Genomic DNA, 26,632 nt, shown 5'->3' on the forward strand with positions numbered 1-26,632 from the left:
AGGAAGCACAGAGAGTCCAAGGAGACTCCTAGGATAAAACCAAGGAGAAACACGCCAAGACACATATTAATCAAACTATCAAAAATTAAATATAAAGAAAACATATTAAAAGCAGCAAGGGAAAAACAACAAATAACACACGAGGGAATCCCCATAAGGTTAACAGCTGATCTTTCAGCAGAAACTCTGCAAGCCAGAAGGGAGTGGCAGAACATATTTAAAGTGATGAAGGAGAAAAACCTACAACCAAGATTACTCTACCCAGCAAGGATCTCATTCAGATTTGATGGAGAAATTAAAACCTTTACAGACAAGCAAAAGCTGAGAGAGTTCAGCACCACCAAACCAGCTTTACAACAAACGCTAAAGAAACTTCTCTAGGAAAGAAACACAAGAGAATAAAAACACCTACAATAACAAACCCAAAACATTTAAGAAAATGGGAATATGAACATACATATCAATAATTACCTTAAATGTAAATGAATTAAATGCTCCCACCAAAAGACACAGACTGGCTGAATGGATACAAAAACAAGACCCGTATATATGCTGTCTACAAGAGACCCATTTCAGACCTAGGGACACATACAGACTGAAATATTGCAGAGGGAGGAACACTCCCAAACTCATTCTACGAGGCCACCATCACCCTGATACCAAAACCAGACAAAGATGTCACAAAGAAAGAAAACTACAAGCCAATATCACTGATGAACATAGATGCAAAAATCCTCAACAAAATACTAGCAAACAGAATCCAACAGCACACTAAAACGATCATACACCATGATCAAGTGGGGTTTATTCCAGGAATGCAAGGATTCTTCAATATATGCAAATCAATCAATGTGATACACCATATTAACAAACTGAAGGAGAAAAACCATAGGATCATCTCAATAGATGCAGAGAAAGCTTTCGACAAAATTCAACACCCATTTATGAGAAAAGCCCTGCAGAAAGTAGGCATAGAGGGAACTTTCCTCAACATAATGAAGGCCATATACGACAAACCCACAGCCAACATCGTCCTCAATGGTGAAAAACTGAAACCATTTCCACTAAGATCAGGAACAAGACAAGGTTGCCCACTCTCACCACTATTATTCAACATAGTTTTGGAAGTGTTAGCCACAGCAATCAGAGAAGAAAAAGAAATAAAAGGAATCCAAATTGGAAAAGAAGTAAAGCTGTCACTGTTTGCAGATGACATGATACTATACATAGAGAATCCTAAAGATGCCACCAGAAAACTACTAGAGCTAATCAATGAATTTGGTAAAGTAGCAGGATACAAAATTAATGCACAGAAATCTCTTGCATTCCATACACTAATGATGAAAAATCTGAAAGTGAAATTAAGAAAACACTCCCATTTACCATTGCAACAAAAAGAATAAAATATCTAGGAATAAACCTACCTAAGGAGACAAAGGACCTGTATGCAGAAAATTATAAGACACTGATGAAAGAAATTAAAGATGATACAAATAGATGGAGAGATATACCATGTTCTTGGATTGGAAGAATCAACATTGTGAAAATGACTCTACTACCCAAAGCAATCTACAGATTCAATGCAATCCCTATCAAACTACCACTGGCATTGTTCACAGAACTAGAACAAAAAATTTCACAATTTGTATGGAAACACAAAAGACCCTGACTACCCAAAGCAATCTTGAGAACGAAAAATGGAGCTGGAGGAATCAGGCTCCCTGACTTCAGACTATACTACAAAGCTACAGTAATCAAGACAGTATGGTACTGGCACAAAAACAGAAACATAGATCAATGGAACAGGATAGAAAGCCCAGAGATAAACCCACGCACATATGGTCACCTTATCTTTGATAAAGGAGGCAAGCATATACAGTGGAGAAAAGAGAGCCTCTTCAATAAGTGGTGCTGGGAAAACTGGACAGCTACATGTAAAAGAATGAAATTAGAACACTTCCTAACACCATACACTAAAATAAACTCAAAATGGATTAAAGACCTAAATGTAAGACCAGACACTATCAAACTCTTAGAGGAAAACATAGGCAGAACACTCTATGACATAAATCACAGCAAGATCCTTTTTGACCCAGCCCCTAGAGAAATGGAAATAAAAACGAAAATAAACAAATGGGACCTAATGAAACTTAAAAGCTTTTGCACAGCAAAGGAAACCATAAACAAGAGGAAAAGACAGCCCTCAGAATGGGAGAAAATATTTGCAAATGAAGCAACTGACAAAGGATTAATCTCCAAAATTTACAAGCAGCTCATGCAGTTCAATAACAAAAAAACAAATAACCCAATCCAAAAATGGGCAGAAGACCTAAACAGACATTTCTCCAAAGAAGATATACAGATTGCCAATAAACACATGAAAGAATGCTCAACATCATTAATCATTAGAGAAATGCAAATCAAAACTACAATGAGATATCGTCTCACACCAGTCAGAGTGGCCATCATCAACAAATCTACAAACAATAAATGCTGGAGAGGGTGTGGAGAAAAGGGAACACTCTTGCACTGTTGGTGGGAATGTAAATTGATACAGCCACCATGGAGAACAGTATGGAGGTTCCTTAAAAAACTAAAAATAGAACTACCATACGACCCAGCAATCCCACTACTGGGCATATACCCTGAGAAAACCATAATTCAAAAAGAGTCATGTACCAAAATGTTCATTGCAACTCTATTTACAATAGCTAGGACATGGAAGCAACCTAAATGTCCATCATCAGATGAATGGATAAAGAAGATGTGGCACATATATACAATGGAATATTACTCAGGCATAAAAAGAAACGAAATGGAGTTATTTGTAGTGTGGTGGATGGAGTTAGAGTCTGTCATACAGAGTGAAGTAAGTCAGAAAGAGAAAAACAAATACAGTATGCTAACACATATATATGGAATCTAAGGGAAAAAAAAAAAAGGTCATGAAGAACCTAGTGGCAAGATGGGAATAAAGACACAGACCTACTAGAGAATGGACTTGAGGATATGGGGAGGGGGAAGGGTAAGATGTGACAAAGTGAGAGAGTGGCATGGACATATATACACTACCAAACGTAAAATAGATAGCTAGTGGGAAGCAGCCGCATAGCACAGCGAGATCAGCTCGGTGCTTTGTGACCACCTAGAGGGGTGGGATAGGGAGGGTGGGAGGGAGGGAGATGCAAGAGGGAAGAGATATGGGAACATATGTATATGTATAACTGATTCACTTAGTTATAAAGCAGAAACTAACACACCATTGTAAAGCAATTATACTCCAATAAAGATGTTAAAAAAAAAAAAAGAATGTATACTCTTTTTCCTAAAGATATTCTGAAAAGGAGATTTTACATTGTGTCTTAAATTCATTCTGATTACAAAACTCTCCATTTGATCACCAACCATCAAAAGATAGTTTATAAAAAATTTTTTTAAAAAAATTTTAAAGCTGCTCAAACAAAGACTATGGGAGACTGGATAAAATGACCTCTAAATTCCTATTGAATTCTTTGATCTAAGAGTCTAGGTTTTATTTCCCCAGCAATGCTTTTGAGTGATTAGTGGCATTGAATGAATTTTTATTAAACAAAATTATAATAGAAAATAACACCAAAGCAGAAACAAACTGATGTTTCTGCTAAAAACAAGTTTAAAAATAAAAAAGATAGTTTATCAAGCAGAGTCATATTGCAAAGTAACTCTAAGAAACCTGGAACAACCTAGGAACCAAGAAGCCTGGAACAAGTGAGGCAGAGATCCCCTTGTATCAGGGACCAAAGAGGAACAAGAAACTCTTAGCTCTCTACAGAGCTGGCAGCAAACGCCCCCAACAATCGGTACACAGATGGCAAGATTTACATCGCCAAGTGGAGAGAAGAACTGGATCTGCCCATGCCTGAGGGAAATGGTAAGTGGTTCACGAGGAGCTGCTTGGCCAGCCTTGTCTATTTCCATCACAGTGTGGAAGAAAGGGACGCAAATGGATTGGCCAGTTCTGGGCCAGCAGAACACAAGACTAACAACTGTACCAGAATGGATCTCTACTCTCAGGACAGCCGGAGAAGCCAGTAAAAATTGAAAGGAAATTCTTCCTACAGCATCACTGTAACTAAAGAGAAAGTATCAAACAAAAAAGAACAGTTAAGTATTGTGGGCCTTCACATTTCAAGGCCATTGGAACATTGTGGAAACAGCTTTTTGTTGGTCTCCTTTAAAATTCTCTTACCTTTTACTGTTCTAAAATTGACTAAAATGATGAAAATTATTAAATATCTATATGTGTGGTACCTCGTTAACCTAGCAGCAAACATAGCCATTTTTACTTGCTTCCTCCTCTATAATATCCCAAGCTTAGTCACTTGAAATAGTGGGATATGTCTCAGCAAGCAATACACATTGCCTTGAATTACTCCCTCCCAGGATAATATGCAGTTCATTCTAAGCGGTTGTACCCCCTTGTGAACACTTCATCATTCTTGATAAAAATATGCAAAAACAAACCAAAAAAAGGTTTCCCTAAAAATGCCAGTGCGTGGCAAGCCCTATGAGAGGAGGCCATAGTTCTAAGATCTTTTGTTTCTCTATCATGTTGAATTTCAGAATATTTTTTAATCTAGTTTTTATAAATGTTATTCCTGAAAGACTTTGGAAAAGAACTGTTTACATCCACTTTTTATTGAATTCTTGCAATCTACGTGCACAAGGAAGAAAAACAGTTAACCTGGTTTTGTATTTATTTAGCATCAGTCCCTCATTCTGTGGCCCACCATGAGGCTGGCCAACAATGAAAGCACCCAGGCCGATGGTCTGCAATAAATGCAGACGGGCCCAAAGGGAAGAGATGAGCAGTAAACCTACAGAAAAAGAGGCACAGGGCCTTCAAAATCTCATATAATCAGCCTATCCTTTCTGTTCCCTATTAGAGGACTATAATGGGAACCTAGACTCGTTAAGGATAAGAAGGATAAGGAACAGACCAGGACTTTGAGAAGACTCAAAGTAAATTTGGGGAGGCCAATGAGAATTTGGAAAAATTAATAATTTTATACAACTATTCAAAAGGCTGACCTCGCCCTTCGGCCACCTTTTTTTCTTTGACATGTAAACAAGCATGTTTATGGATGTGCCAACCATCTGTAAAGCACTGCACTTGATACGTGTGAGAGGTGTCCCTGTTCCCAAGAATTTCCACCTAACGTAACGTTAATGTGGAGAACATTACTAAGTCGATCCTCACATCTTTCCTCTCCACTGATAATTCCAGTTATTCTAACCTTTCTGCAGAAGTTTTGTGGCATTATGTATAAATCTTGCTTGAGGGAAAATTATACTCTTCATTACATTTTGATCACCACTGAGAATTCAACATCATAACCACACCTTAATATACACTTTACAACGTATTATAGCCTAGACTTGTTAGACTGGCTTCCTCTGTTCATTTCCAGTTGATCAACTTCCAAAATCCTTGGTTTTCCAAAAATTCATAAATGGGTCATTTAACCCATTTATACCTTCTATTTTGTCATTCCGGCCAAAGATATAATTTAGATTAATTTACTTCAAATGACTGAGCAAGAATAAAAAGCACTCCCCCAAACTAAAAACCAAAGGACTCTACATCTCAGAGGGGTTCTGAAACATGAACCAAAAACCTATGAAAATCTTAATAGTTAAACACAGAGAACTTTGGGCTTCTCATAAACTAACACTGCTATTTATATTTAGGATGATAGTATATAATCATTTTCTACATATTACCACTGAGATCACCCACAGTGAGCTGAACAGTTATTTTAGTTTCATTCTATAATCAAACAAAACTAACTTCAGTGAAATTAATAATTCAGAGCCTACTAATTCAAGAATTTATACACGTATCTCTGTACATGCTAGTCTTACCCAAAAGGGAAGAAAGAAACCACCTCTCTGAGGTGATCTTTGAGACTCAAAAGACCCTACAGAACAAATATCACCATTATTAGTCAGCTAAAATAACTAGAATTCTTCTCATTAAAATCACTTGTTTGGGTTAAGCCATTAACCATTAGAATCCCTTCTTTGGGTTAAGCCTTCTGAAAATCCCAGAAAAATAGTAGTGTTAATGAGATACCATAATAACTCATTTCTTCACAGTGCCTATGATATCCAGTAAAGGAGATTTCATATGCCTATGAAAAACTTCAGAGGGACCGCCCTGGTCCAGGCCCCCTCGTTTTACAGCCAAATTGCTGAAATGGCCTTTTCTGTTTCTCTGCATGCATGTTCTTCTCCTTCCAAACCATGCTGCATACCAATTAGATTAGTTTTCTAAAACATTTCTCTCCAACTTAAACCAACGCCCTATAAAAAACCAGTGGGAAACAGGACCTGCTGAGTAAACTGATGAGGTAAATATAAGGCATACTTAGGAATACATGTGTTAGGAATAAAAATTTAGGTTTTAGGAATAAAAACCTATAAACTGTTAACAGGCATTTATCTATTACAATATTGCATTCAGTATTACTAATTATTCTTTCCTGTGATGAAGCATTCAGAAGCAGCAGTATGGACCTTATCTGTAGTGTGATTATATCCACAAGAAAATGGAAGCACAAAACTCCTTTAAAAATGCTCTGTAACTCAGCCCTTTCACTAAGTCACAAATTTATCATTAAAAGCACAGTAATCCCCAAACAATTAACTGCCAGTCTCAAAGGTCTCAAATCAATGTTCAGGGCATTGAGCAAAAAAATTTTCTAATTTAGGGCACTAATTTCTGTTAATTTCATAAAAATGGCAGGTACTTAGTACTTACAATTTGCCAAACACTTCATAGCTGACAGTACCCAGTGAGGAAGTTCTTCTGCAGAAAAAGGAAAATAAAAAGATGTTTTATTCAATTGCATATAACTCAAGGGATTATATACACACTTGGTATCATAAGAATGATACTTGCCCAAGTAATATGAAACATACCTGCTAATCACAAATCACCTGCTTATGTATCAGAACATTTAAAAGATAATTTTTCCTTAGAAGCGATGTTACAGCACGTGATTATATAAACCATAACTATAAATTTCTCTAAAGACAAGATGCACTTGTATAAGTTTTAGGGAAAAGAAGAAATTTGATAGTTTGTTCCAAAGAAACACACTAACAAACAAATCAATTATCCTAAGAATTTTAGAAAGAGAAGAAAAAAACATAAAAAGCAAAAGTATGAGTTATCAAATGCATTTATGAAACCAGTTCACCAGATACCTTAAAAAAAAAAAAAAAAGTTAAACTCTGTATGTCCGATGTCCAATATAAGTATCATTTTACATGTTTCAATTTTCAAAATGTTTTAAGGCAAGGAAGTTCCACTGACATATCAATATAGGTTATTAGTATTAGGACAGCCTTAAAATAATAATCACTAGCATTGCTACAAAAAAACCCAACTGAGCCATTTGGTACAGGGTCTCTTCCCCTGGCCCTGCCACAGACATCTGATGAGCGGGGCCAGCACTCACGCTTCCACTTCTCACCTTCTCCACAGTCTGTGAAACTGCACAGACACTGGTTGGTTGACTTGTATTAGAGCTAATGAACCTGAGGCTTGTAAAGTGCTCTCTTCTTTCTGAAGAATGTACTTAATAAAATAAAAGACAACTGATCGGGGCTTCCCTGGTGGCGCAGTGGTTAAGAATCCACCTGCCAATGCAGGGGACACAGGTTCCAGCCCTGGTCCGGGAGGATCCCACATGCCGCAGAGCAACTAAGCCTGTGCGTCACAACTACTGAGCCTGCGCTCTAGAGCCCGCGAGCCACAACTACTGAGTCCACGTGCCACAACTACTGAAGCCTGCGCACCTAGAGCCCATGCTCTGCAACAAGAGAAGCCACCGCAATGAGAAGCCCAAGCACTGCAACGAAGAGCAGCCCTCGCTCACCGCAACTAGAGAAAGCCGGCGCACAGCAATGAAGACCCAACACAGCCAAAAATAAAAAATTAATTAATTAAATAAATTTAAAAAAAAAAAGACGACTGATCATCCAACTGGTAGCTGAAAGTATTCATGTTTGCTCTACTCAGAGAATGTGGAAAGATTTTAGATGTACTTCAAAGGCAACAATACCCCCCTCATTCTACGTAATTTAATTTTATATGTTGATATTAACCTGACAACTCATGAAGTCACAAATCTGTTTATTTCTGTTTCCTAATGTTCTTCATCCCTGATAGAGGGGTTTTAAAGGGGAAGCGTTTCAGGTTTCAAAGACACATTCTGCTCATGTCAGGAAACATGGCCTAGAAAACCCTCTTCCTCTCTCACTGCTCAGGCTCCTTCTAGGCCAGGTTTCTTTGCTGCCCAGGAGCCTCCAGCCCTACATTTAATAATAATTTACAAAAGCCCAAAAGTACTATACCATCTTCCCACATCCAAACGTCATTCTAGCTCCAGCTAATTCCTAGGATCAAGTGTTTGAAGTAAAAGAAGAGTCCATCCAATTCTGGTCTATCCCTTATCCAGGGGAAGAAAATTTTTAAATCAGTTTGGGGATTCTGGCTCACTACAGTTACCAGGACCTTATTTTTCCTAATCAAAAACCAGGATAGGCGGCTGCTAAATGTCTTTTTTCCCAATTTCTAAACTGGCTTGGAGGAAAAAGTATAAAAAAATTAAACACCTTCAACATCTGGAAAGCTACCTTTATTAAAAAGGAAAAAAAAAATGACATAAACCAAGAGTATCCCAGAAAATCTGACACAGAGACACCACAATGAAAAGGTCAGTGAGAGCTCTAAAAAAATCAGTCAGACCCCAGGACCCACGTAAAAACTGACTCAAGCTTTCTGTTAGGCATTAAACTTACTCACGTCTCAGGGATTTTCTGGGGATGATAAAGAACCACTTAATGCCCTGTGTGGCTAACACTGAACTAGCATCTGGATGGATCTTGCTGAGGCTTTCACTCCAGGGTATTCATCTTTCTATGACATTTCCTGACTCCAAACAATTAGTTTAAAGGTCTCTGGAAGTGAGCTAAGGCTATATGTAATGAGGGGGTAAACATATGTAAGGTTTAGGGAAGGGTCAAATAGAAGCTGATGGACCTGTACAGCCAATGTACTGGATCAACCGGGAACAAAATGGCTTTTATGCACTTACTTGACTTGTCATCAAGGATAACAACTCCCTGCTTGCTCACACTATATACATTATGGATGATGAACTTGGAGTTGACAAGTTTAACGTCTAAAACTTCTTCTAAGGAATCCAGGCCAAGGATTTTCTGTAAACTAAAAAAGATAAATAATGATTAAATTAATTAGTTACTTTTTAAAAATCATTATCTGCCCAAGAACTGGCACTGTAAAAGATCAATCTTTAGAATGTGCTGTTTTCGTACATTTCATCCAATCTTTGTGGGGCAAAAAGGCTAGACATTGCATATATAAAACAAACTTAAAAGAGATCATTTTGTTATTAACGTAGTACTTCACTAATTTAAAAACACAACACACTGAATGTCAAGAAAATGACTTTCTAAGTAAAATATTATAATAACAAAAACTAGCTTATCCAATGATGAGAAACTGCTGTGAGTACATCTTTATAAGAATTAAAAAAAAAAAAAAACTTGCTATGACATTGTTAACTTTAATCTAGGAGACCAAATTTTCCATTACATGTTTCATTAAGCTTAAGATTTCAGTGTAACTAGAAAGTTTAAAGACTTTTACATCACTAATTATTAGAGAAATACAAATCAAAACTACAAGTTACCACCTCATACTGGTCAGAATGGCTATCATCAAAAAGTCTGCAAATAATAAATGCTGGAGAGGGTGTGGAGAAAAGGGAACCCTCCTACACTGTTAGTGGGAATATAAATTGGTGCAGCCACTATGGAAAACAGTCTGGAAGTTCCTTAAAAAACTGAAAATAGAGCTACCATATGATCCAGCAATCCTACTCCTGGGCATATACCCGGAAAAGATGAAAACTCTAATTCAAAAAGATATATGCACCCCAAGGTTCACTGCAGCCCTATTTACAATAGCCCAGACATGCAAGCAACCTAAGTGTCCATCGACAGATGAATGGATAAAGATATGGTACATATACACAATGGAATATTACTCAGCCATAAGAAAGAATGAAATATTGCCATCTGCAGCAACATGGATGGACCTACAGATTATCATACTAAGTGAAGTCAGTGAGACAGAAAAAGACAAATATTATATGATATCACTTATATGTGGAATCTAAAAAAATAATACAAATCAACTTATTTACAGAACAGAAATAGACTCACAGACATAGAAACAAATTTATGGTTACCAAAGGGTAAAGGGGAGGGGGAGGGGTAAATTAGGAGTATGGGATTAACAGATACACACCACTATATATAAAATAGATAAACATCAAGGATTTACTGTATAGCACATGGAACTATATTCAATATCTTGTAATAACCTATAATGGAAAAGAATCTGAAGCTGTACACCTGAAAACTAACACAATATTGTAAATCAACTATAGTTAAATTTAAAAAAACAAAAATAAAAATAATTAAACAGGGTTTCCCTGGTGGCGCAGTGGTTGAGAGTCTGCCTGCCAATGCAGGGGACACGGGTTTGAGCCCTGGTCTGGGAAGATCCCACATGCCGCGGAGCAACTAAGCCCGTGAGCCACAGCTACTGAGCCTGCGCGTCTGGAGCCTGTGCTCCGCAACAAGAGAGGCCGCGATAGTGAGAGGCCCGCGCACCGCGATGAAGAGTGGCCCCCGCTCGCCGCAACTGGAGAAAGCCCTCTCACAGAAACGAAGACCCAACACAGCCATAAATAAATAAATAAATAAATTTTTAAAAACATATATTTAAAAAAAAACCAAACAAACAAAATAATTAAACATTAGGTGATTTTGGACCAGTGGCAAAAAAAAAAAAAAAAAAAAAAGAACTTTTAAAGTTCTATTCTTAACTAGTATATAAATGACAATAGAAAATCCCCAGAATTCAGTTAAATTGTTTGCTAAGCAGCAAAGCTGCAAATAATGCAATCAAATTTGAGAGTTTTATACACAGTTTCAGAAAATTAAATATGCAGAGAGCAGTAGAGAAGCAAAACAGAAAAAAAAAAGAAAAATACTTAAAGTTCTCATTAATACCAAATGCACGCACTATGATAATGTCATAGTCTTCCATATCTCTTCTACATTGGCCTCTGTCAGCTGTCTGCGGTGGACGAGACGGCAAGCCGGCACCTCTCCAATAGCAATGCTGTGACGCTTGTACCACATCTCAGAATTCTAATTGGGGTGGGGGAGGAGAGTAAGACAGAAAGAGAGAGAATAAGTATTTCAATAGACAGAGGTATGATTTTATGAGAAATTTCTGTGATTTGGTTATTTTTAACTTGTTTTAAAATAATAATTTGAAATATTAACTTTCTTTGCATGGACTGCAGAGTAATAAAGTATGACTCAAAGATCAGGTCATATCATAAATGAATATTCAAGAATTGCAAAAGAGCTATGGCAATAAGCATGACATTAGCTATTTTTCCCTGTGGGAGTTCCAACTAATCAGTGAAGTAGCAGTAAAATAAAATTTCATTAATTCAAATTAATTAATATCGAGGAATATCTATGCAAATTCACACACTGTCCAAATTAAGTGATTGTTAAAAATAACATTAAAGTCTATCACTTTCAAGAATTCTGTTTTTTATAAGGAAAGATCAAATAAGTACAATGTTAGATAGCAGGCCCCAGATCTTAGGCATCTGAAGAAGGCAGGGAAAAAAAGAGCTCCACAAGGACAGCTGGAGATGGCCGGGAAGAAAAACTAAAGCCCAGAGAGGTTAAGTAATTTGCTCAAAGTCACACAGCTTTAACGCTTCAACATTCTTAGCACCTCCCTTCTCACATTTAGGCTACTAGACAGAAATCTTAAAACTTCCTTTTGGTAATCACAGAGAGGAACTATGAATTTTTAAAGGCAAAACATATAAGAAATCACCTACAAAGGGTTTTTATAATAGTTTTTTACAGAAGTGTCATTATAGAAAATATCTTATTAATTGGAAAAAATGAACTGGAAAGTTGTTTTTTGATGTGGTTTTTGGTTTCGTTTTTGGAGAATTACTGAACTACAAAAGAAACTTGAAGCTCACATGGATTTGTGACTTTTTTTTTTTTAAAGTATCCAAATTAGGTGTTCTCTTTTAAAGGCAGGAATATCAGTTGTTGCATTTGCCTAGCAAATTCACTTCTAAAAGTTATCTTAAAGAAATACTCAAAAAGAAATACTCAACTATTTATCTGTAAAGATACTGTTCATTGCATTGTTTACACACATACTGAAACATGGTACATATCTAACAGTAAAGAACTGGATAAATAGGGCTTCCCTGGTGGCGCAGTGGTTGAGAATCTGCCTGCCAATGCAGGGGACACGGGTTCGAGCCCTGGTCTGGGAAGATCCCACATGCCGCGGAGCAACCAGGCCCGTGAGCCACAATTACTGAGCCTGCGCGTCTGGAGCCTGTGCTCCGCAACAAGAGAGGCCGCAATAGTGAGAGGCCCGCGCACCGCGATGAAGAGTGGCCCCCACTTGCCACAACTAGAGAAAGCCCTTGCACAGAAACGAAGACCCAACACAGCCATAAATAAATAAATAAATAAATAAATAAATAAATAAATAAAAAGACTTTAAAAAAAAAGAACTGGATAAATAAACCATAATCCTTTATAGACATGATACAGATATTAAAAATGATGTTGAATGTTGAATAACATGAAAAAATGGACACAATACACTGTTCTAAGTGAAGAATATAGGCTACCAAAACAGCACAGCACGATCTCATTTTGTTGTTAAAAACATGCGTGGAAAAAATAAAACACAACAAAAACGTTAATATTAATTCTCTCTGGATGATATTATGAGTAATTTTTTTTTTCTTTTGTCTCTACCTATGAACAATTCTGTTAATAACAGCAATAGCAGTTAACAGTTTCTGAAAACCTGTGTGTCAGGCACCTTCTAAACACTTTATAGATAGGAAGTCACTTGATTTTCATAATGACCTTACCCCAGGGGGGTGTTTTCATCCCACTTTCACCAAAAAGAAAACTGAGACACAGACACAGTGAATAAAACAGAGAAACAAGATCGCACAGCTAGTAAATGAAGGAGCCAAGATTCAAATCCAGCAGTCTGTCTCCAGAGCTCACACTTGTACTCTCCACATTACACTGCCCCTCAGCAAACACAACAAATCATTTTATTTGCCTCAGTTCATTTTATTTTATAAAATGGCTAGGCAAGAGAGAGGGTAGGACAGAACAAAAACAAAAACGAACAAGCAAAGTGGAGGCAGAGATACAAAGAGGCAAAGTAAGATAGAAGAAATGAATACGAGCTCAGGTCCTTTAAGAAAGATGGACTGTTTCTCTATTGACTACTAACCTCATCAACCTAAAACCTGCATAAGGCCCAACTGGGGAAACAGATCCTGCTCTGCCATTCTTCCTCTGGACAGTCCTCTTCCTCCGGACAGCCCAAGCTTTAGAGGAACTGTAGCAAGTAAGGAGCTCAAACCTCCACCACTTGATTTAGGGGGAAGTACAAGAAAAGGCAAGAGCAACATTATCAGAAATATACACACAGACGACCAGTGACATGACAAGCTGTGGGGGAAATGCTTGATGAATCTGAGACACTGGTATACCACCACTTCAGGGCTGATGAAAAATTAGAAACTGAAAACAGAAGAGAGAAGAGAGACGACACTGTCTTCTTCATTGGTGCATGAAAGTGTGCTAATGAGCAGCTGGTCTTCCTAAAGGTTCACAGAACCAAAAAGAACAAAAAAGGGAAGTTATTATATCGATGACATAAATACACATTAGTTTAATATGGGATTTTACCTCTTTTGTATAAACAATACTAGATGACATTATAATGAAAAAATGGCTGTTGAATAACCACTCTACTGATGGGGTCATATTAGGTGTTTAAACACAAATGTTAAAAAAAATGAACCTGATTTCATGGAGCTGATATTTTAACTTTCTTAAGTACAGGAACTATCAGCTAGACCTTAATTAAGTTCTCCTCATTAGTAATGAATTAAATAGTCCTCAAATACCCTTTGTACTCACTCTTTCAGAGTAGTTCCACTTTGTTTTCTAATAATCTATCGTCGTATTGAATACTTCACTAGACTATGAGCCCTTTTGGAGGAAAAACCATATTACATACAACTGCATCTGTAGAACCTGGCAGGACGCATGGCACACAGTAGACAATCAACAAATCTTTGTTGAATGAATGTTAATGACTTTCAAATACGACCTCTTATCTAAGTTCCAGAGCTTTTATCTCCACCTGCCTGTTAGATACTTCCATTTAATACAACCCACCTTTCTCATCAAATATATTTAAAACTACATTCATCACTGTCCCTGACAAATCTGCAAGTTCATATGGAGTCCCCATTTCTGTCACTGGTGCCACTCTTTTTCTTAAATTATTTTTGATAAAGCTTAAGCTGCTTAATTATTCTCTCCAAACTGAGATACAATATAACCTCTTTTAAAAAATTTTTTTTTCTTTTCAATCACATCGCCTAAAAATGTTTACAACATATCTTTGCAAACGTATGAACTGGACATCCAGTCCTATAAGACTAGATTAACTTAAAACATTGGTGTTAGTACAATTCTTAAAAACTGCCGTATAAAATTTTTGTCTGCATTTTATTTTTTAGCATTATGGCAATCTTAATAGTTTTCTACTGAGGATATTTCAAGGAAAAAGTACACCCCAAAAAAGGTAGTTTATTCTACAATGTGCTTAGGTTTCCCAAAACTAGCAGAACCTACCTTTGTTCATATTGTGTCAGGACTCACTCCACAATCTTCCATGCCCCAAACTTCACACTTTCAACTGGTAATAATTATAACAAAGTTCAGGAAGAGAAGAGAAGGAGGGAGAAGAGAAAAATTATAGAATAGAAAGGAAAAGGAAATTATAAGGGAGTTTTAAGAGAAAACTGCTCAGTCTAAACATATGAAAACAGCTACCGTATATTCAGTCATAGTGTCAATAGGCAAGAGTGAAAAAATGCAAAAGCCAATCTTCCTGTGTTACTAGTCTCTCAGCTATTAACGGATAAGATATTGTTTTAAAGTGCTTTCAGACCACTGTTTCCAAGGGACCGACAGAAAAACTGGACTAAGCCTGATGGTTCACAGACTATTTCTTATCTTTCCCTCTGCTAGTCCTCCAGCTTCTATAATGGCACTTACCATCACAACTGGCCTCACTGGGATATTCTCTTGTGAGGTGCCTGGTGGGGGATCATTCCATTCTGGAAATTTAATAACATCCTTTTGATATGGGGGCCTCTTTGGATATGGTCTCAGGGGTGAGGAAGGAGGAAATCTAAAAACCAAAAAGAAAATATTATTGCAGTCAGTGGGAAACACAGATATTTTAACAACAGTCCCCACTTCTTTTATCCTTGAGAGTTTATATAACTCCAAACTTCAGGTAATGAATTCATACTTAAATCATTACATACGGCTAATAGTACCCAACAATGTATGATTTTTTAAAAGCATTCATTCGGCCACAGCTGATGAGCCTCTTGCAGGGCACGCAGACCCCCCACCTTTTCCTCGTCTTCTTGGCCAGGTTGGCTCCGCCAGCTCCCCCCAAGGGGGACGAGGAGGAGGAGGAATGATTCTGCAGGCAGCCTGCCAGATTGGCAATTTGAAGCACACTGTCTGTACGGCTGCTGAGTTCACTGTGGGGGAGTGAAGGGCTGTCATAAAGATGACTCCTGGAGCCGTGTGGCTGACAGGCTCTTGGTGCTCTGGCCGGGTGTCAGGCCTGAGCCTCTGAGGTGGGAGAGCCGAGCTCAGGACACTGGTCCACCAGAGACCTCCCGGCCCCACGTAGTATCAAACGGCGAAAGCTCTCCCAGAGATCTCCATCACAACACTAAGACCCAGCTCCACTCAACGACCAGCAAGCTACAGTGCTGGACACCCTATGCCAAACAACTAGCAAGACAGGAACACAACCCCACCCATGAGCAGAGAGGCTGCCTAAAATCATAATAAATTCACAGACACCCCAAAACACACCACTGGACGTGGTCCTGCCCACCAGAAAGACAAGATCCAGCCTCGTCCACCAAAACACAGGCACCAGTCTCCTCCACCAGGAAGCCTACACAACCCACTGAACCAACTTTACCCAATGGGAGCAGACACCAAAAACAACGGGAACTAAGAACCTGCAGCCTGCAAAAAGGAGACCCCAAACACAGTAAGTTAAGCAAAATGAGAAGACAGAGAAATACACAGATGCTCCAGATTAAGGAGCAAGGTAAAAACCCACCTGACCAAACAAATGAAGAGGACATAGGCAGTCTACCTGAAAAAGAATTCAGAGTAATGATAGTAAAGATGATCCAAAATCTTGGAAATAGAATGGAGAATATACAAGAAACGTTTAACAAGGAACTAGAAGAACTAAAGAGCAAAAAAACAATGATGAACAACACAATAAATGAAATTAAAAATTCTCTAGAAAGAATCAATAGCAGAATAACTGAGGCAGAAGAACGGATAAGTGACCTGGAAGATAAAATAGTGGAAATAATTACCACAGAGCAGAATAAAGAAAAAAGAATGAAAAGAATTAAGGACAATCTCAGAGACTTCTGGGACAACATTAAACGCACCAACATTCGAATTATAGGGGTCCCAGAAGAAGAAGAGGAAAAAAAAGTGACTGAGAAAATACTTGAAGAGATTATAGTTGAAAACTTCCTTAACATGGGAAAGGAAATAGTCAAATCAAGTCCAGGAAGCACAGACAGTCCCATACAGGATAAATCCAAGGAGAAACAAGCCAAGACACATATTAATCAAACTATCAAAAATTAAATACAAAAAAATATTAAAAGCATCAAGGGAAAATCAACAAATAACATACAAGGGAATCCACATAAGGCTAACAGCGGATCTTTCAGCAGAAACTCTGCAAGCCAGAAGGGAGTAGCAGGACATAATTAAAGTAATGAAAGGGAAAAACCTACAACCAAGATTACTCTACCCAGCAAGGATCTCATTCAGATTCGATGGAGAAATTAAAACCTTTACAGACAATCAGAAGCTAAGAGAATTCAGCAACACCAAACCAGCTTTACAACAAATGCTAAAGGAACTTCTCTAGGCAGGAAACACAAGAGAAGGAAAAGACCTACAATAACAAACCCAAAACAATTAAGAAAATGGTAATAGGAACATACATATTGATAATTACCTTAATTGTAAATGGATTAAATGCTCCAACCAAAAGACACTGTCTGGCTGAATGGATACAAAAAAAAGACCCGTAAATATGCTGTCTACAAGAGACCCACTTCAGACCTAGGGACACATACAGACTGAAAGTGAGGGGATGGAAAAAGATATTCCATGCAAATGCAAATCACAAGAAAGCTGGAGTAGCAATTCTCATATCAGACAAAACAGACTTTAAAATAAAGACTAGTACAAGAGACAAAGAAGGATACTACATAATGATCAAGGGATCAATCCAACAAAAAAGAGATAAAATTGTAAATATTTATGCACCCAACATAGGAGCACCTCAATACGTAAGGCAAATGTTAACAGCCATAAAAGGGGAAATCGACAATAACACAATAGGAAGAAGGGACTTTAACACCCCACTTTCACCAATGGACAGATCATCCAAAATGAAAATAAATAAGGAAACACAAGCTTTAAATGATACATTAAACAGATGGACTTAACCTATATTTATTGGACATTCCATCCAAAAACAGCAGATTACACTTTTTTCTCACGTGCTCATGGAATATTCTCCAGGATAGATCATATATTGAGTCACAAAAAAGCCTTGGTAAATTTAGGAAAATTGAAATCGTATCAAGTAACTTTTCTGACCACAATGCTATGAGACTAGATATCAATTACAGGAAAAATTCTGTAAAAAATACAAACACATGGAGGCTAAACCATACACTACTTAATAACCAAGAGATCACTGAAGAAATCAAAGAGGAAATCGAAAAATACCTAGAAACAAATGACAATAAAAACATGACGACCCAAAACCTATGGGATGCAGCAAAAGCAGTTCTAAGAGGGAAGCTGACAGCAATACAATCTTACCTCAAGAAACAAGAAACATCTCAAACAAACAACCTAACCTTATACCTAAAGCAATTAGAGAAAGAAGAACAAAAAAACCCCAAAGTTAGCAGAAGGAAAGAAAGCATAAAGATCAGATCAGAAATAAATGAAAAAGAAATGAAGGAAACAATAACAAAGATCAATAAAACTAAAAGCTGGTTCTTTGAGCACATAAAAAAAATTGATAAACCATTAGCCAGACTCATCAAGAAAAAAAGGGAGAAGACTCAAATCAATAGAATTAGAAATAAAAAAGGAGAAGTAACAACTGACACTGCAGAAATACAAAGGACCATGAGCGATTACTACAAGCCAAAAAGTTATTATATGCCAATAAAATGCAAAACCTGGAAGAAACGGAAAAATTCTTAGAAAAGCACAACCTTCCGAGACTGAACCAGGAAGAAATATAAAATATATACAGACCAATCACAAGCACTAAAATTGAAACTGTGATTAAAAATCTTCCAACAAACAAAAGCCCAGGACCAGATGGCTTCACTGGAGAATAATATCAAACATTTAGAGAAGAGCTAACACCTATCCTTCTCAAAGTCTTCCAAAATATGGCAGAAGGAGGAACACTCTCAAACTCATTCTACGAGGCCACCATCACCCTGATACCAGAAGCAGACAAAGATGTCACAAAGAAAGAAAACTACAGGCTAATATCACTGATGAACATAGATGCAAAAATCCTCAACAAAATACTGGCCAACAGAATCAAACAGCACATTAAAAAGATCATACACCATGATCAAGTGGGGTTTATCCCAGGAATGCAAGGATTCTTCAATATACGCAAATCAATCAATGTGATAAACCACACTAACAAATTGAAGGAGAAAAACCACATGATCATCTCAATAGATGCAGAAAAAGCTTTCGACAAAGCCAACATCCAGTTATGATAAAAACCCTCCAGAAAGTAGGCATAGAGGGAAGTTACTTCAATATAATAAAGGCCATATATGACAGACCCACAGCCAACATCGTTCTCAATGGTGAAAAACTGAAACCATTTCCACTAAGATCAGGAACAAGACAAGGTTGCCCACTCTCACCACTATTATTCAACATAGTTTTGGAAGTGTTAGCCACAGCAATCAGAGAAGAAAAAGAAATAAAAGGAATCCAAATTGGAAAAGAAGAAGTAAAGCTGTCACTGTTTGCAGATGACATGATACTATACATAGCGAATCCTAAAGACGCTACCAGAAAACTCCTAGAGCTAATCAATGAATTTGGTAAAGTAGCAGGATACAAAATTAATGCACCGAAGTCTCTTGCATTCCTATACACAAATGATAAAATGTTTGAAAGAGAAATTTAGGAAACACTCCCATTTACCATTGCAACAAAACGAATAAAATACTTAGGAATAAACCTACCTAAGGAGACAAAAGATCTGTCTGAAGAAAACTATAAGACACTGATGAAAGAAATTAAAGAGGATACAAACAGATGGAGAGATGTACCATGTTCTTGGATTGGAAGAATCAACATTGTGAAAATGAATATACTATCCAAAGCAATCTACAGATTCAATGCAATCCCTATCGAATTACCAATGGCATTTTTCACAGAACTAGAACAAAAAATTTCACAATTTGTATGGAAACACAAAAGACCCCGAATAGCCAAAGCAAGCTTGAGAAAGAAAAACAGAGCTGGAGGAATCAGGCTCCCGGACGTCAGGCTATACTACAAAGCTACAGTAATCAAGACAGTATGGTACTGGCACAAAAACAGAAATATAGATCAATGGAACAGGATAGAAAGCCCAGAGATAAACCCACACACATATGGTCACCTTATCTTTGATAAAGGAGGCAAGAATATACAGTGGAGAAAAGAGAGCCTCTTCAATAAGTGGTGCTGGGAAAACTGGACAGCTACATGTAAAAGAATGAAATTAGAACACTCCCTAACACCATACACAAAAATAAACTCAAAATGGATTAAAAACCTATATGTAAGGCCAGACACTATCAAACTCTTAGAGGAAAACATAGGCAGAACACTCTATGACTCTATAAATCACAGCAAGATCCTTTTTGACCCATCTCCTAGAGAAATGGAAATAAAAATAAAAATAAACAAATGGGACCTAATGAAACTTCAAAGCTTTTCCACAGCAAAGGAAACCATAAACAAGACGAAAAGACAACCCTCAGAATGGGGGAAAATATTTGCAAATGAAGCAATTGACAAAGGATTAATCTCCAAAATTTACAAGCAGCTCATGCAGCTCAATATCAAAAAAACATAAAACCCAATCCAAAAATGGGCAGAAGACCGAAATAGACATTTCTCCAAAGAAGATATACAGATTGCCAACAAACACATGAAAGGATGCTCAACATCACTAATCATTAGAGAAATGCAAATCAAAACTACAATGAGGTATCACCTCACACCGGTCAAAAGGGCCATCATGAAAAAATCTACAAACAATAAATGCTGGAGAGGGTGTGGAGAAAGGGGAACCCTCTTGCACTGTTGGTGGGAATGTAAATTGATGCAGCCAGTATGGAGAACAGTATGGAGGTTTCTCAGAAAACTAAAAATAGAACTAGCATACAACCCAGCAATCCCACTAATGCACATATACCCTGAGAAAACCATAATTCAAAAAGTCATGTACCACAATGTTCACTGCAGCTCTATTTACAATAGCCATGACATGCAAGCAACCTAAGTGTCCATCAACAGATGAATGGATAAAGAAGATGTGGCACATATATACAATGGAATGTTACTCAGCCATAAAAAGAAACGAAATTGAGTTATTTATAGTGAGGTGGATGGACCTAGAGACTGTCATGCAGAGTGAAGTAAGTCAGAAAGAGAAAAACAAATACCATATGCTAACACATATATATGGAATTTAAAAAAAAAAAAAGGGTTCTGAAGTACCTAAGGGCAGGACAGGAATAAAGATACAGATGTAGAGCATGGACTTGAGGACACAGGAAGGGGGAAGGGTAAGCTGGGACAAAGTGAGAGAGTGGCATGGACATATATACACTACCAAATGTAAAATAGATAGCTAGTGGGAAGCAGCCACATAGCACAGGGAGATCAGCTCGGTGCTTTGTGTCCACCTAGAGGGGTGGGATAGGGAGGGTGGGAGGGAGATGAAAGAGGGAGGAAATATGGGGATATATGTATATGTATAGCTGATACACTTTGTTATATAGCAGAAACTAACACACAATTTTAAAGCAATTATACTCCAATAAAGACGTTAAAGAAGTAAAAAAATTTTTTTTTAATTTTTTAAATAAAAACATCTGTTCATTATGCCCATTAAATAACATTTATGAAGAAAAACAGGAATCAAACATGTGATGTAGTTTTAAATAAATAAATAAATAAACCTTGGTCTGTCACTTGATTTTCATGATTAAACATGCTCTTAATGGGATACAAGGGTAAGCCATTTCTTTCACCCAGCTCAAAATCCTTACTGCTTCATAACTCCTGCTGAAACTTTTAGGTGGTAAGTATGCAAATAGAAATTATTGACAGATAAATCTTCAGTAATACTTGTTGAGGAAACTAACAGCACAAAAATCATTTGGCCTAAAATTCATTTCCATAACTATTTCTAATAAAGATTAATCCTCCTCTCCTTGAATATCCAACACCTCACAATGAGACTGAAGCTTCAGTCTAAAAATCCATCTCGGAGGAGATATAAAGCTTCCCAATATCCTTATTCTGCCCTTTTATACTCCTTTCTGTTTTTATTCCCCCTGGGAATCAACATCATCATTCCTTGGATGAATACATAGAAGTCTAAAGAACAATAGAGGTAATTAAATACATATTTTTCTCAGAGCATCTTTTTCCGTTAGCTTGCTAGAGAAGGATATATTGCATTGCACTGAAAAAGCAATGCAAGAACTCTAGTTCTTAAAGTTGACATAGGGACTTCCCTGGTGGTCCAGTGGTTAAGAATCCGCCTTCCAATGCAGGGGATGCGAGATCAATGCCTGGTCGGGGAACTAAGATCCCACATGCTGCGGGGCAACTAAGCCCACACACCACAACTACTGAGGCACACAAGCCACAACTAGAGAGCCTGCATGCTGCAACTACAGAACCCTCATGCCGCAACTAGAGAGCCCACACACTGCAACTACTGAGCCCGCGCACCACAACTAGAGACATGCCCACACACCACAACTGAGAGCCCACGCGCCGCAAAGAAAGATCCCACATGCCACAACAAAGATCCTGAGTGCTGCAAATAAGACCCAATGCAGCCAAAAATAAAATAAAATAAATTAAAAAGTAGACATAGAAGTTAGTAGGTAATGACTTTTTCTCTTCATTTTTTCTTTATTTAAGCCGAAATAAAGGCTTAAAATCTTGTCCATGATATCCACAAAAAAATAATCCAAATAAACTATAAAGATCTTATTCATAAGGCAACTGCAGAAATAAAGAATTTTAAAATGTCTACTGTTTACAAGGAAAGTTTGTATTGAGGTGAATCAGAAGAATCATAAATAATAAGAGAACTATGGAGAAACATTTCAAAAACAGTCACAATAGACTTCAAAAAGGATGACTAACAGAGAGAAGTTGAGCTTCATCTTCTCTGAAAAGAACATCCAATAACTGCACTTTACTTGAAAAGTCAGTTTTGAGTCAGTAAGAAAAAAAAGAGGTCTTGAAATCATTAAATCAAATTAAGGATAAATAAACTGAAAGACAGCTTAAATTTCTGGTACTCAAGTTACCAACGCAGGTATTTCCAAATGATTCCAGTGAAAGTTATCCTACTTTGTAAGTAAAGGCTGGCTTACCAAAGTCCAATCCTATTTCTTAGAAGCCAACAATCACAGCAAAAGTCCTATTTCCAGCCAAAGTATAGCATGTGTATGCACACACATGCACACACACACACACTCACTCGCATACACACATACACTCTCACATTCACATATACAATATTGCATATAATTTCAGGAATTCACAGACCACCCACCTCTCAATCCTTTCAAAATTAAACATAATCCCTACCCCCACCCCATCACTAATACCCACTGCTTACTTCTTTTCCCCATTCCTTCAACTATAGTGTGAAAAGTATGGACCTGAGTTCCAGCCTTGGCTCTCTCACAAACTGTCCTTTGCAAAGTGAAAGCGTCTCTAAATCATAGCTTTTTTACTTGTTAAATGAAGGGATTAAATTGGATGATCCATAAATTTCCTCCTAGGTTCAAAATATGTTTCCTGTATTCCCATACCCAGAAACAAGTAATATCTTCCAAAGACCAAAGCAGAATATCTTATGTGGAGAACTGTGATTGATGAGATACTAGGGAGTCACTTTCTTCCTCTGCCCCGATGAGATGAGGTCTGTGCTGTAACATCTGCAGCTGTCAGTACTGATGCGGTATCTTCACAGCCGACTGGCAACCTGACCTGAGATGAAATGCAGAAGAGCTCCCTCTAGAGGACCACCTGTATTTCGTGCATTGACAGTGTTCAATTTCTAACGTTTTAATCATGTCATCTCTATTCCAAATGTCACATTTTTCACTTAGGGGAATTAAGGCCCAAAAGAGGAACACAACTTATTAAAAGCCCAGCAGCTACCTGGCCAAGAGAGCAAATCTTGCACAAAAGATTTGCAAGCTCTTTAATAAGAAAATTATAAAGTTTTATTAAAAGGCATCAAAGAACTAAATTGATAGAGATATCATGTTAGTGAATAAGAAGATTCAATATCATAAAATGTCAATTTTCATCATGAAGATATATAGTTACAACGAAATTCCAGTCAACATATAAAGTTTTCCATGACACAAGATAAACTGATTCTAAAATTTATACGGAAATGCAAGGGACCAAATATAATCAAGACATTCTTAAAGAAGAAAAGCAAAGTGAGGTGACTTACTGTACCAGCTATTAAGCTAAATAAGATAATACGGTAGGATGATACTGGTGGCATGGACCATGATTCCTCAACTCAGAATTATTGACATTTGCGCTGTATAATTCTTTGTCGTGGGAGGCAGTTCTGCACACTGTGCAGATCCACTAGATGCTAGCAGCATGTTCTCCCAAGCGTGACAACCAAAAATGTCTCCAAATATTGTCCCCTGCAGAATGGCCCCCAGTTGTAAACCATGAGTAAAAACAGGCAATCTAAAACAAATACACACATGTTTAGAAACCTGATTTATGACAGAACAGACATTACAGATCAATGAAAAAGTACAGACTGTTCAATAAAGAATTCTGATCCAACTGGTTATCCATTTGGGAACAGTGATATTGCATCCCTGTGGCAGACTGCACTTCCAAAGATGTTTTGCAACATTATCTCCCACCTACACGTGCTTCTGCAACGTGATCTTGCCACTACCCCAACAAGAGGTAGAGTGTATCTGAGTTAGGGTGAGCCCTCTCTAACTGACTTGATAAATAGAAGATGGCAGAAGTGACAGTGTGGCAGTTCTGGGCACTAGCCTTTAACTAGCCTGAAACTTTCTTCCTGCCTCTTGGAACTCTTGCTCTTGTATCATTCATTCTTGCAAAGCTCCCTCTTGGAAACCAGTCATCACGTAAGAAGTGCGACTACCCTGAGCCCAGCATGCTGTGAGATGCCTGAGCAACAGGAAGAGGCCCTAGAAGATGAGACCCTGCATGGAAAGAAATTGAGGTCAAGGAGCACCAAAGTTCCAGACTTGTGGATGAAGAAGTTATCATGGAGGTGGATTCCGCAGCCTCAGCTGATGTCCAGCTAAGTCCTTCCAAATTCCCAACCCACAAAATTACGTAAAAATTACAATGATTGTTTTAAGCCACTAGGTTTGGGCATAGCTTTGTTACACAACAATAGATAGCCAGAACAGAAGTGTGTGGCATCAGGGCCAGGGAGTGAGTGGAGGTCTGAAGGAGCTCAGAGAGACTTGTTAGTGGAGGCTGGAAGAACAGCGAGGCAGTTGTTATTGGAAGACAGAGAAAGACCCATGTTACACAGTGGCATAAAGTTCAGTTAAAACTGGCCCCTTCGGTAACAAGGAAAATACAAAAGGTGGATCTAGGGAGTTTTCCAGGATGAATGTTCAAAGTGCCGACTTGTTTCTTTTAGCCTTGATAACAAGATATAGACAGAGAGAGAGAAACTGAAGAAGGAACTTTTTAGTTTTTAAGCAGAATTTAGAGGCAATATAAAGGAGTCGTGACTTGAATGATTTGAAAACAAAGCTATTTCTCATCCCTAATCTCTCCCAGCAAAAGGTTCTCAAAGTAAAAATGGTCTTATGACAAATATCAAATTCAAGATGTTTCTAGTAAACTACTGTCTCAGAGCAGTCACAAGTGTGTGGCTATAAAACTTTTGCTATAACTTCAGGAAAATTTAAGGTAGTACCTTACAAAGTAGTACTTTAAGAATCTTAAGAGTGTTGTACCACAGCAGACTTATAACAGCCCAAGGCAGGGGAGAGTCTATCTCAAAGAGATTTATGAGTGTGACTTTTGTCTAATGGATAAAAGCACAATGAAATTCATAGAAAAGCCACAGCATTTTAAAGATAATAATACTAACAGAATCACCAGCCACTTGGACTAAAAAAGAAACAATTCAAAATTAAACGAACAGTCAAGAATCTCAAGCTTCTATAAGCAGGAAGCATCTGAGAAAGCTTTCCACTGCAGTCATGGGCCAGAATGACTCAGAAATTAGAGCTAAGAGTACAAGGGTGTAGGCAGGAACCACACAGAATCACTCTCAGGAAGCAGAACTGTGACCTAATCAAGGAATGGCAGACGTATGTTCAACTGCATTTTTTTTTAACTTACTTTTTTTTTTTTTTTTAAGGCATCAAATGGCTTCCTCCTAATTTATTAAATTTATTTATTTATTCATTTTTGGCTGCGTTGGGTCTTCGTTGTTGCGTGCAGGCTTTCTCTAGTTGCAGCGAGTGGGGGCTACTCTTCGCTGCAGTGCACAGGCTTCTCCTTGCAGTGGTTTCTCTTTGTTGCGGAGCACGGGCTCTAGGTGCGCGGGCTTCAGTAGCTGTGGGGCGTGGGCTCAGTAGTTGTGGCTCGCAGGCTCTAGAGCGCAGGCTCAGTAGTTGTGACGCACGGGCTTAGTTGCTCCACAGCACGTGGGATCTTCCCGGACCAGGGCTCCAACCCGTGTCCCCTGCACTGGCGGGAGGATTCTTAACCACTGCGCCACCAGCGAAGTCCCTCAACTGCATTTTAGAAGTGCAATGTATGGGCTACTGATTCCTGTATGTGATGCCATAACAGGATGAATTTTGGGAGTCTTGAGGAAGGGGGTGAATATAGTTTGCAAATGAATGTTGTTGTGGTCAGATTGTATTTTTCAAGGATGGCCACGACAATATCTCCCATTCTTTAT

General features: G+C 37.9%; 1 protein-coding gene across 1 annotated transcript in view; it reads right to left on the bottom strand.

The window, feature by feature from the left end:
• Window positions 1-26,632, bottom strand: part of DEPDC1B (DEP domain containing 1B) — a 109,204-nt gene that overhangs the window by 47,191 nt on the left and 35,381 nt on the right. Inside the window, exons 3-6 of the mRNA XM_059919311.1 lie at window positions 15,304-15,439; window positions 11,168-11,295; window positions 9,147-9,277; window positions 6,803-6,850 (exon numbers count right to left, since the gene is read on the bottom strand). Of these exons, the coding sequence (XP_059775294.1) occupies window positions 6,803-6,850; window positions 9,147-9,277; window positions 11,168-11,295; window positions 15,304-15,439 (443 nt within the window). The remainder of the gene's footprint in view (window positions 1-6,802; window positions 6,851-9,146; window positions 9,278-11,167; window positions 11,296-15,303; window positions 15,440-26,632) is intronic.

Source organism: Balaenoptera ricei, chromosome 3 (assembly GCF_028023285.1).
Source record: "Balaenoptera ricei isolate mBalRic1 chromosome 3, mBalRic1.hap2, whole genome shotgun sequence".
Taxonomy (NCBI): Eukaryota; Metazoa; Chordata; class Mammalia; order Artiodactyla; family Balaenopteridae; genus Balaenoptera; species Balaenoptera ricei.